Source organism: Mobula birostris, chromosome 8 (genome assembly GCF_030028105.1).
Source record: "Mobula birostris isolate sMobBir1 chromosome 8, sMobBir1.hap1, whole genome shotgun sequence".
Taxonomy (NCBI): Eukaryota; Metazoa; Chordata; class Chondrichthyes; order Myliobatiformes; family Myliobatidae; genus Mobula; species Mobula birostris.
The window spans coordinates 134,854,854-134,867,769 of record NC_092377.1 but is presented as its reverse complement, the minus strand read 5'-3'; the positions used below and the strand labels follow the sequence as shown (position 1 = coordinate 134,867,769).

General features: G+C 47.3%; 1 protein-coding gene across 5 annotated transcripts in view; it reads right to left on the bottom strand.

Annotated features, from left to right (window-relative positions):
- Nucleotides 1–12,916, bottom strand: part of ikbkb (inhibitor of nuclear factor kappa B kinase subunit beta) — a 153,008-nt gene that overhangs the window by 52,947 nt on the left and 87,145 nt on the right. For all 5 annotated transcript variants that reach the window (XM_072266325.1, XM_072266328.1, XM_072266327.1 and 2 more), the window contains exons 4-5: nucleotides 6,713–6,830; nucleotides 5,130–5,199 (exon numbers count right to left, since the gene is read on the bottom strand). In XM_072266325.1, the coding sequence (XP_072122426.1) occupies nucleotides 5,130–5,199; nucleotides 6,713–6,830 (188 nt within the window). The remainder of the gene's footprint in view (nucleotides 1–5,129; nucleotides 5,200–6,712; nucleotides 6,831–12,916) is intronic.

Genomic DNA, 12,916 nt, shown 5'->3' with positions numbered 1-12,916 from the left:
GGTACGGCAATAAAACTGGACTCCGACTCTTTGACATGGTCTAACTGCAGGCAGCCTCGGAGACCATATCTGGCGACGATGTACGGGCTGGATTGAAACCCGGCGGAGAGGAGGTAGGTGAGTGTTGCAGGAAATGATAGGTTTTTGCAAATTGCACTTGGTTGATAATGGAAGCCAAAAATAAATTGGTGAGGCTGTGACAATGTGTAACATGGGACAGAGCAAGTTCTGTCCAGTCCAGGATTAGGTACCAGCCTGACGATCTATAACAAGGGGATTCATCAGCGAGCTGTTCCTCAAAGTTTTTAATCACCAATACTCCAAAACGGAAGGAGGAAATGAGACAACAGATACAATCTGTTTCCTCTCATTAATAACCTGCCCCCACCACTCCCAACCCCTCCAGTCCACAACCTATGATCACGTAAAATCTGTGACACACGGGTCGGATGGTGACTGATTGATGTGACTCAGCGGAAGTTAAGTTAACGGTTAAAACCTGTATCAGGAGGACAGGGCTGGCTCCAGGAAGGAGGGTAACGAGGTGACCACAGTTTGATAGATTATACTGGTGAGCTGACGCGGAGCAGGGGAAGACCGTTAGAGGGGGCAGGGAAAAGGAGGGGGAGTGCGTGCGTGAGTGTGCAAATTAAACAGCGTGGGCGTGCATGCGTGTACGTTTAAAAAATGACTTCTATTAGATAATTCATCCCCCCCCCCCCCCCCCACACTCACAGACGCTGGAAATCCAAGCAGCACACACAAAATGCTGGGAGGAACCCAGCAGGCCAGGCAGCATCTATAGTACAGTCGACATTTCGGGCCAAAACCCTTCGGCTATTCAATCCACCGAGTTGCTCCAGCAAATTCGTTGTTGCTCCAGATTCTAGCATCTGCAGTCTCGTGTGTCACCTTTGGCACCCATTTCTGTGACTCCCAGAAATCACTCAGGTACACTGAGTCAGGAAAACATTAGAGAGGATCCAGAGGAGGTTTACTAGAATAATCCCAGGAATGAAAGGGTTAACATACGAGGAGCATTTGATAACTCTGACCATAAGACATGGGGTTACATTTAGGCCATTTGGCCCATTGAGTCTGCTCTGCCATTCCATCAAGGTTAATTTACTATCCCTCTCAACCCCATTCTCCTGCTTTCTCCCGTAACCTTTGACACCCTCAATCAAGAATCTAGCAACCCCTACATTAAATATACCCAAAGGGCCTGTATCTGCTAGAGTTCAGAGGACTGGGGGGGGGGAACCTCATTCAAATCTACTAAATATTGAAAGGCCTGGATAGAGTGGACGTGGCAAGGATGTATCCTATAGTGAGAGAGTCTAGGACCAGAGGGCACGGTCTCAGGATAGAAGAACGTCCCTTTAGAACAGAGATGAGGAGGAATTTCTTTAGCCGGAGGGTGGTGAATCTTTGGAATCCATTGCCACAGAGGGCTGTGGAGGCCAAGTCATTGGGTATATTTAAGAAAAAGGTTGACAGGTTCTTGATCAAAGAGAAGACTTGATGGGCCAAATAGCTTAATTCTGCTCCTCTGTCTTATGGCCTCCGCACCAGCACACGGCCAGGCATCGTATATTCTCCAAGGAATTCATCTGTAACGAAAATTCAAGTGTGTAAAGAGAAGAGCAACAAAAGCACGGAGTCTTTGCAGGAGCGTGTGAGCGCGGGGAAGACCGATAACGATAGGAACACAACGTCCTCCTGATGGCTCTCCCATCACAAAGCAAGTCGTGGTTTAATGGAAAACCTTATCCAATCCCTCCCAAACACAGATTGGTAGAATCTTTGGCATGTCACCCAAAGACTCTGGCAAATTTTTATAGGTGTATTCTGACTGGCTGCGTCGCCGTTTGGTATGGAGGGGCCAGTGCTCAGGATGGCAAAAGATGCAGTTCAAAATTACCATATGCTACCTTGAGATACATTTTCTTCAGGGTAGTTACAGGAAAAAAAATGAAACGCAATAGAATTTAGGTGATAGACCCAGCCAGCTCCATCACAGGCACAACCCTCCCCACCGTCGAGGACATCTTCAAAAGATGGTGCTTCAAAAAGATGGCACGTATAATTAACTACTTCACTACCCGGGACTACCATTGGGGAGGAGGTACAGGAACCTGAAGACACACACTCAACTTGTCTGTTGCTTAACATCCATATTAACTATCTGGATGATAATGGGATAAACTGGATCAGCAAACTTGCCACTTGACACCAAGACTGAGGGTTAGTGGACAGCAAGGAACCCTATCAAAGCTCGCAGTGGGATCAGAACCAGCTGGAAATGGCAGATGGAATTTAATGCAGACAAGTGGAAGGTGTTGCACTTTGGAAGGAACAGCCAGGGTAGGTCTTACACAGTGAGTGGCAGAACAGAGGGATCTGGGAGTACAGATTTATAATTCCTTGAAAGTGGTCTCACAGGTAGATAGGGTCATAAAGAAAGCTTTTGGCACATCGGCCTCCATAAATCAATGTGTTGAGTACAAGGGTTCGGATGTTACGTTGAAATTATATTAGACGTTATTGAGGCCTAATTTGGAGTATTGTGTGCAGTTTTAGTCAGCTACCTACGGTAAATAATATTGAAAGCATGGCAGAGAAAATTTACAAGGACGTTGCTGTCCCAGCAGGATCTGAGTCATGGGGTTGAATAGGTTAAAACTTTATTTCCTGGAACGCAGAAGATTAAAGGGAGATTTGATAGATTATGAAGGGTAGCCTTTTTCCACTGAGGTTGGGTGAGACTATAACTAGAGGTCACGGGTTAAGGGTGAAAGGTGAAATGTTTAAGGGGAACATGGGGCGGGGAGAGGGGATCTTCTTCATTCGGAGGGTTGAGAGAGTATGGAACGAGCTGCCAGTGCAAGTGGTGAAGGGCGGGTCGATTCCAACATTTAAGAGAAATTTGGATAGGTGCATGGATGAGAGAGGTATGGAGGGCTATGGTCCTGGTGCAGGTCAATAGGACTAAGCAGGTGAATGGTTCAGCACAGACTAGAAGGGCTGAAGAGCCTGTTTCTGTGCTTTAGTGTGCGCTTACTCTACGAGTCAGCACTTTAGGAACAATTTCTTCCCCTTCGCCATTGGATTTCTGAACAGTGCATGTAGCCGTGAAAGCTACCTCATTATTCCTCTTTTGCACTGAGTATGTATTTATTGTTATGGTAAATTTTATATCTTTTGCTGCACTGTGCTGGAAAACAAAGACATTTCACAAGCAGATCAGTGGATGGGTCCTGGGACTGGTGAGGCGGTGAGCCCAGTGTTTGGGGTCCCGTCGTCAGCTCGTTCACGGATCGAGATCGGAGGTCGAAGCTCGAAGGTTGATCGGAAGACCAGAAGCCCAAAGCCTGGAACTGGAGGCCTGTCCCAAGGTCGGAAGACCTTCCGTTTGCGGTGGGTGGGAGGCAGGCAGGAAGGATGTCGTTGTTTTGTTGCTTGTTGTATTCTGGTTTATGTTCGGTGTTACTGTGGGCGTGCTGTGCTGGTGTCAGAATGTGTGGCAACCCTAGGTCTGTTGGTTATTGATGCAAACACAATACATTTCACTGCCTGTCTTGATGTACATGTGATAAATAAATTAATTAACCTGAATCTGAGCTTGGACTTTAGCCAGGGCAGGACAGAGAGAGGCTATGTGGTCTTGGTACGGTGAGCACAACAAAATCCACACCCCATCACTCCTTACCGAGTCCTCCTCCTCCACTCTTCACTGCACTCTTATTCTTTCTGAACCTACTTCCTCACCAGCACCACCTTATCCTCACCTCTGTGCCTCTAACTCTATCTCCATCTCCTGGCCTCAGAAACCTCCAGTGTCTTGCCAGAACACCAGCTCCAATATTACTTCTAACCCACCCACTTCTCAGTGCTTTGGGAGTGTGATTTCCAGATGTAAACCCTGACACCAGCTCTCCACGGCCTCTTGTACCAAAGACCCTCTCCCCAGCAGAAGAAAGAATCAGGTTTATTATCACTGTCAAACAAGTTAAACTGTATTGGTCTCTGCCAGTCCTTTGGGTTCACCAGATGCGTGGAGAAGGGGAGTTTGCTACATGGGCAACAGCTTGCTCTCCATATTGTACTGCCCAGGCTTGCGTATCTAGACAGTTAGGACGCAACCTCCGTGGTTGACCCTGACTGACGGAGGCCTCGCTCACACGTTAATAAAATCATACGGGGTATGGATAAAGTGGACAGTCATCGTCGTTACCCCAGGCAAGGGGACTCCAAAGCTACAAGATAGGAAGGGAGAGATCTAGAAGCGATCTGAGAGGTGAATCTTCTGCACAGGGTAGAGAGTACCTGTTATGTTGCCAGAGGAAGAGATCAAGGAGGGTAAAATTGCAATGTTTAAGAGGCATTTGGATAGGTACATGGAGAGGAGGTTTATGAAGGGTTACGGGCCAAACACATCCCTCTCTAAGCGTCTCAGTGACCTGCCCGTTATCGCAGACTGACTCCCGTGGACATGGTTTTCAATCTCTGTGGACTGTGCATCCTCTGTTCTTTTTGTTATATATATCAGATTAAGATTAGGTCACAAACACAAGAGGTTCTGCAGATGCGGGAAACCTTGAGAAAACACACACAAGATGCTGAAGGAACTCAGCAGACCAGGCAGGATCTGTGGAGGGGAATAAACAGTCAACATTTCAGGCCAAGGCCTTTCAGCAGAACTGGAAAGGAAGGGGGAAGAACTACGGTGTGGGGGGTGAAGTAAGAAACTGGGAGATAATAGGTGGAGGAGGTGAAGGGCTTTATTTGTTACATGTACATCAGTTGCATTGAAGATGTGCTGGGGGAAGGCCCTCAAGTGTCACCATGCTTCTGGCGTAAACACAGCAGGCCCAGAACTTACTAACCCTAACCCACATGTCTTTGGAACGTGGGAGGAAACTGCAGCACCCGGAGGTAACCCAAGTGTCACAGGGAGGGTGCAAACACTCCATATAGACAGCGGCAGGAATCGAACTCCAATTGCTGGTGCTGTAGAGTGTTATGCTGACCAATGCCCAACTGTCCGGGTGCTGCCCCGTCACTGATGAGCCTGGTATCTCGACAAGGGGATGAACGGGTCTCCGTGGGTACAGGGTGGTACTTACCGATGTCAGTGAGCAGGGCGAGGATTGGCATCTCCCGCATGCCACAGCAGTTTTCAAACTTGTTCAGGAACTAGAACCACAGCAGAAGGAGCAACGTTAAAACGTGGGCACTGGACTACGCAAGCAGAGACAGTGAGATAGCTAGCTGTCTCTGGGTCAGAACATGGCTTAAAATGCTGGCAGGGTTTAACATCACATCGACCCAGTTGGGAATTCACAGAAAATATTCCAAATTAATCTAAGTTACGCACATCAAAGTCTCTTAACAAAACACATGCCCAGGGACAGGGCCAAGAACATTTGACTTAGCTGCTTATCAGGGAGTCATGACTAACATATTATAGCAACAATGGAATCTCTACGCAAGCTACACAGTCCGTCACCGGCAGCATCATACCCTTGCATCGGATCTGAAACCCACTCACTTTCCACCTCCTAGGTGGTGTCCGAACATCACTCACAACCTGGCTCACGTCCAGCATGGCCCACAGGACATTCTCTGCCGGGTTTATTCCATTAACTGCACTTCCACCGTGCTCAAGAAGGGAAACTCCAATGGCTTCGTCAGGCTGCCTCAAGACGCAAGATAACCCACGCAGAGCCCTTCTCAGTTATGTGCCTACCAAGAAGTTATGTGCTCTTCACTCCCTCTACAGCAGAGCCATTGACGTGCAACACAGAGATTGAGAGGGAGAGGGGGAAGAGGCGAAGAGAGAGAGGGAGAGAGGCAAGGGGAAAGAGGGGAAGTGGGGGAGGGAGGGGGACAGAGAGAGAGAGAGAGAGAGAGAGAGAGAGAGAGAGAGAGAGAGAGAGAGAGAGAGAGAGAAGAAGTAGAGAGAGAGGAAGAGAGGTGGGGGAGAGCTAGGGAGGAAGAAGGGAAAGAAAGAGTAATGGATGGAGGGGAAGAGAAAGGGATAGATGGAGAGGGGGAGGGGGAGGAGGGAGAGGGGCAGAGGAGGCAGAGGGGGAGAGGGGGGGAGGGGAGAGATGGGAGGAGAGGGGGGGAGAGGGGGGGAGAGGGGGGAGAGGGGGGAGAGGGGGGGAGAGGGGGGAGAGGGGGGAGAGGGGGGAGAGGGGGGAGAGGGGGGAGAGGGGGGGAGAGGGGGGGAGAGGGGGGGAGAGGGGGGGAGAGGGGGGGAGAGGGGGGGAGAGGGGGGGAGAGGGGGGGAGAGAGGGGGAGAGGGGGGAGAGAGAGGGAGAGAAAAGAGATAGTGAGAGGGACACAGGCAGCTGGGGAGTGGTGCGCGTGTTGGGGAGAGACAGAGGGACCAACAGACAGAAGGAGAGAGAGAATGAGAAGGGGAAGACAACAGGGAAGAGGGAACAGTTGAGGGGAATGAGAGTGGTCAAGAAGGAAGAGAAAGAATTGATTTGGTGGGGGTGATGTGGAAAGAAAGGGAAGAGAAGAGAGAACTGGAGAGAGGAGAGGAGAATGTGAAGGCGGACAATAGTGAGAAGATTAAGAAGCAGGAGGCCGAGAACAACAGTTGGGAATCGAGGGATTGAGTGGGTGAGAGAAAGAGAGAGGCAAGCAAAGGCAGACTGACTAGCTGTTGTGGTTGTCCAGCACTGCAAGTCCTCACCTTACGGAGGTCACCTCCTTCACAGTATTCCATTCCCAGCAGGGGCAGGTCATTGAGGGAGAGTTTCTGCATTCCCTCAGGAACATCCCGTGCGGCCACCACATTTGGGTGGTTTAACCTGCACGAGAGAAACATGGAAAAATGAGCAAAGAGGTCGGCAAATGGGATCAGATTGGGAACAGAAAACCAGTCTCCACGCCTCCGGGCAGATGGGAACACCAGCAAGATGGTCCAGGAGGAGGTTCCCAAGAAGTCATCATGATTAGGAATTTCATTTACGGAAGGGTAGGGTTGAAAAGTCAGGACTGGTCTGCTTGGAATGGAGAAAGTTGAAGTTTTCAAACTAATGAGAAGTTTGATAGTTTGACATCATTCTATCTGGTGGGTGGGTAAACAACCAGAGGACACAGTACAGCACAGTACAGGCTCTCCAGTCCACAATGTTGTGCCAACATTTTAACTTACTCTATGATCAATATAACACTTCCCTCCTACATAGCCCCCCATTTTTCTGTCATTCATGCGCTCTTCTTCAATGTCCCTAACGTACCTGCCTCTATCACCAGCCCTGGCAAGGCACTCCATGCGCTTATCCCTCTCCTTGTAAAAACCTATCTCTGACATCTTCCTCCATTCCCCCCCCCCCCACCCCATTAATCTCTTCCTCCAATCACTTTAAAATTATGCCCTCTTGTATTAGTCATTTCCACCCAGAGAAGGTCTCTGGCTGTCCACTTGATCTATGCCTCTTATCAACTCTATCTAGTTGCCTCCATGAACCAAGAACCACTAGCAAACGCTGGAGGGGGGACTTAAGGTGTCAGGCCAAGAGATGCAGGCGTGAATAATTACTTGGAAAGGTGGCACAGGATGAGCAATTTACAGGAAGCAGTAGTGACTCAGCAAACCAATAATCCAGAGACCCTGAATTTCTGTTCAGTTCATGACCCAGCACTGGGAAAATCAATTAGCGGCACTCAATACTAACTGCCCAGAGCCAGAGCACAATGGGTCAACTCTTGAAGGACATAGTCCTGATGAAGGGTCTCAGCCCAAAACTTCAACTGTTTACCCTTTTCCATACATGCTGCCTGGCCTGCTGAGTTCCTGCAGCATTTTGTGCATTTCTTGAAAGATGCAACCTGCAGAGGGAGCACTTAAATGCTGATATGTTTAAGTTCAGTTTTATAGTCATTCAGCTGTATGCACATATACAGCCAAACAAAACTATGTTTATCACATAGAGTGCCTATAAAAAGTACACACCTCCCTTGGAAATGGATTTAATTTGGCTTTTTTTTGACACTGATCAACAGGGAAAAAAAAAGACTCTTTCATGTCAAAGTGAAAACAGATCTCTACAAAGTGATCTAAACTAATCACAAATATAAAACACAAAATAATTGCATAGGTATTCGCCCCCTTTAATATGACACACCAAATCATCACTGGTGCTGCCAATTGGTTTTACTAGTCATAATTAGTTAAATGGAGATCACCTGTGTGTAGTCAAGGTGTTTCACTGGTTGTAGTAAAAATACACCTATATCTGGAAGGTCCAACTACTGGTGAGTCAGTATCCTGGCAAAAACTACACCATGAACAGAACACTCCAAGCAACTCTGCAAAAAGGTTATTGAAAAGCACGAGTCAGGAGATGGATAGAAGAAAATTTACAAGTCAATGATATCCCTTGGAGAACAGTTAAGTCATTCATCAGGAAATGGAAAGAATATGGCACAGCTGTAAATCTGCCTAGAGCAGACTGTCCTCAAAAACTGAGTGACCGTGCAAGAAGGGGACTAGTGAGGGAGGCCATCAAGAGATCTATGACAATTCTGGAGGAGTTACAAGCTTCAGTGGCTGAGATGGGAGGGACTGCGCATACAACTGTTGCCTGGGTGCTTCACCAGTCACAGCTTTATGTGAGAATGGCAAAGAAAAAGCCACTGTTGAAAAATAAATTCACACAAAAATCTGGGATAGAGTTTGCCAGAAGGCAGGTGGGAGACTCTGAAGTCAGCTGGAAGGAGGTTCTATGGTCTGATGAAACCAAAATTGAGCTTTTTGGCCATCAGACTAAGCGCTATGTTTCGCATCAGCCAAACACTACACATCACCAAAAACACACCATCCCTACCGTGAAGCATGGTGGTGGCTGTGTTATGCTGTATGGATGCTTCACTGCAGCAGGCCCTGGAAGGCTTGTGAAGGTAGAGGGTAAAATGAATGCAGCAAAATACAGGGAAATCCTGGAGGAAAACCTGATGCGGTCTGCAAGAGAACTGCGACTTGACAGAAGATTTGTTTTCCAGCAAAACAATGACCCCAAGCATAAAGCCAAAGCGACACAGAAATGGCTTAAAAACAACAAAGTTAATGTCCTGGAGTGGCCAAGTCAGAGTCCAGACCTCAATCCAGTTGTGGCTGGACTTGAAAAGCGCTGTTCACTTACTATCCCCATGCAATCTGACAGAGCTTTTGCAGTTTTGTAAAGAAGAATGGGGAAAATTCGCAGTGTCCAGATGTGCAAAGCTAATAGAGACCTATCCACACAGATTCAAGGTTGTAATTGCTGCCAAAGGTGCATCTACTAAATACTGACTTGAAGGGGGCGAGTAATTATGCAATCAATTATCTTGTGTTTAATAATATAATAAATTTAGACCAATTTGTAGAAATTTGTTTTCACTTTGACACAGAAGAGTCTTTTCTGTCGATCAGCGACAAAAAAGCCAAATTAAATCCACTGTGATTCAACGTTGTAAAACGTGAAAACTTCTGTGGTGGTGGGGGGGGGGGGGGGAGTACTTTTTAAAGGCACCATATCACATATACAAGCTGACATAAGGTGCATATGTGCAGAGTGGATGTGGTGTGACCAGAGAGCCCAGATAGGATGTTAAAAGATCCAGTGGGTCTTCAGCAGAAGGATAACAAATACACTTCTCTACCTTTTCTCAACACTCTTTCAATTCCTCATATCTCACCCTGTGCAAACAACTCTCTGACTATGCAGCTTAAAACTCTGTGAATGACCATAAGCCACTCAGCCCGTCGAGTCTGCTATGCTATTTGATCACGGCTGATTTATTTACCCCTCAACCTCAAACTCGTGACTTCTCCCCATAATCTTTCAAAAGTCCTGAATGAGCATAGCCCCCAAACACTCATGGATTCCACACATCCACAAAGGCCTGCATCCTTGAACGTTCTTAGTAATGTCTAATACTCCATCCCTACCTGGGACCAGCTGCATTACTTAAATGTCTGCAACAACAGACGCACTTAAAGCGATGTTGCAACCTCAGTAGGCCAGGCAGCATGTGTAGAGGGAAACAGACAGCTAGCATTTTGGGTCAAGACTCTTATCCATAGAATCATAGAACATGGAAATCTATAGCACGTTACAGGCCCTTCGGCCCACTATGTTGTGCTGACCATGTAACCTACTCTAGAAACTGTCTAGAATTTCCCTACTGCATAGCCCTCTATTTTTCTAAGCTCCATGTATCTATCTAAGAGGCTCTTTCTTAAAAGACCCTTTTGTATCCGCCTCTACCAGCTTTGGCAGTGCATTCCATGCACCCACCACTCTCTTTGTGAAAAACTGACCTCTGACATCCCCCTTGTACCTATTTCCAAGCATCTTAAAACTATGCCCCCTCATGTTAGCCATTTCAGCCCCGGGAAAAAGCCTCTGGTTATCCACACGATCAATGCCCCTCATCATCTTATACACCTCTATCAGGTCACCTCTCATCCTCCGTCACTCCAAGGAGAAAAGGCCGAGTTCACTCAACCTATTCCCATAAGGTAACATCCTCATAAATCTCCACTGCACTCTCTCTATAGTATCCACATCCTTCCTATGGTGAGGTAACTAGAGCAGAACACAGTACTCCAAGTGGTGTCTAACTAAGGTCTTATATAACTTTAACATTACCTCTCGGCTCTTGAACTCAATCCCATGGTTGATGAAGGCTATCACACCATATGCCTTCTTAACAACACTGTCAACTTGTGCAGCAGCTTTGAGTGTCCTATAGACACAGACCCCAAGATATTGCTGATTCTCCACACTGCCAGGAGTCTCACCATTAGTATTACATTCTGTCTTCAAAACTCAAATAGAAGTCCAGATGAGGGATTTTGTCTGGAAACACTGTCTGTCCACTTGTCTCTTCCCACTTGGAAACTTGGGATTTAATGATTTCCAATAATGTTCCCATTAGGAACAACACTGGTTTAAAAGTTAAAGATCAACTTTATTTGTCTATGTACATCGAAACTTACAGTGCAATTTGTTGTTTTGCATCAATAACTAACAGTTCAGAGATGAGCTGTGGGCAGCCTGCAAGTGTAGCCAAGCTACCGGTGCCAACCCAACTTACCAACCCTAACCTATACCGTCTTTGGAATGTGGGAGGAAACCAGAGCACCCGGAGGAAACTCACGCCGCCACGGGGAGAATTGAACAACGATTGCTGGCACTGTAAAGCATTATACTCACTGCTATGTTACCATGGTCAGTTCAAGTTTAATTGTCATTCAACTTTCCAGGAATACAGCCAAACAAAAGAGCATTACTCTGGGGACCAAGGTGCAAAACACAGTAGCAACAGCCACACACAGTACAAGGCACATATAGCACATAGGAGATACCGTTACAGAAAAAAAATATATAGTCCAAGTCCCAGAGTCCACGAGTGTTGCAGCAGTCCGCAGTTGAATGCAATAATGTCAATTGAACATTGGGGGGCAGCACTGACTCCAGCCTGGACACCGCACCACATCCCCTCCAGTGGAGCGCACTGAATCCAACCTCTCCCCCTAGGGTGGCTGTAAATAGGTGACACTGCAGCTTGAGGCCTAGTCCACACCGCTCCCCCGCCGTCTACCGATAAATCGGTGAATCGAGCTTGCAGCCTTCCACATTAACAATGTCCACTGGGGTCTAGTGATCACAAGATGGGCGACTGAGATGATCACCTGCTGTAGAACTTCACACCGCCTCTGCGCCACCAACTCCCCTGACGCCTCTCTGACGCAGACGGCAGCACGATCCTCATCAGGTCTAGCTCCTTCGGTTTCTCCGCCAACAGGCATCTCGCCAATGAGGCAGACCTGTTGTACCTTTAAGTTCTTAATGTCCAGCAGGGTGTTGCAATTGTACAAAAGACCTTTAAAAAAAAGACATCATCACCTTTGGTTGACCATGGAGAAGCCGCTGTGACTGAGCACGCCGCCATCTTACTAGAACTGTGTTCACTGTGCATCTCCAACATTCCAGGCGTACTTGTGAACCAATGCACCAAGATAAACAATCAAGGCGCCAGGAATCCCTCCACCGCGACTGCACCTGTGGCTCACGGTTCAATAATATTTACCAGAGCATAATAATATAGTCTGCAGCAGAGGTCGGAGATCAATTCCGGCGTTCCCTGTAAGAAAAGCTTGTACATTATTCCCATGTGCCTGTCCGTTTCCTCCGGAAGCTCCAGTTTCCTCCCACAGTCCAAAGTTTAATTGTTAATCGGTTAATTGGTCATCCTAAATTGTGCATTCATTAGGTAGGATTAAAATCGGTGGACTGCTGGGTGGCACGGCTTGACAGGCCAGAAAGGCCTGTTCCACACTGTATCTCTAAAATAAAATCAACTTAAATTAATATGGTCCTGTATTAATAACAACCTGGTATAAACAGGATGCAGCCTTAAGAACACATAAAGCTACCAGGGATAATTGACAGGGCACGGCACAAGACCAGGGGAGCCAGCAGTCAGCACGCTTCCAGCGCTGGCAACTGGTCAAAAGCCCTTGAATTCAATCTCCTGAATGTAGGGACACCTGGGGAGGGAATAATTCTGCACTGACGTACTGTCTTTGTCCGGCTTCCACAAAAACACAGCCCCAAGGGGCTCCCTATCATCTTCCTGGAAAATGTGGAACTGTCAGGCGAACTTTCAGAAGATGAAATAGAGTCAATGAGGTCATTGTGCAAAGGGAAAGATGTTCCTCCGTATGAGGAACTCCGGGGAGTTCTCAGCTCAACATTCAAGACTCTCGGATTTGTTTCACATCTTATGAGTTGGTCTTCCAATTCTTCCCCATCCTCCCACTGCCTTGCCCCGAGTCCATTTGAAAACAGGTGAGCAGCTTGATGTAGGTGTAATCAGCTCCAAAACTAGCCTCACCTCCAAG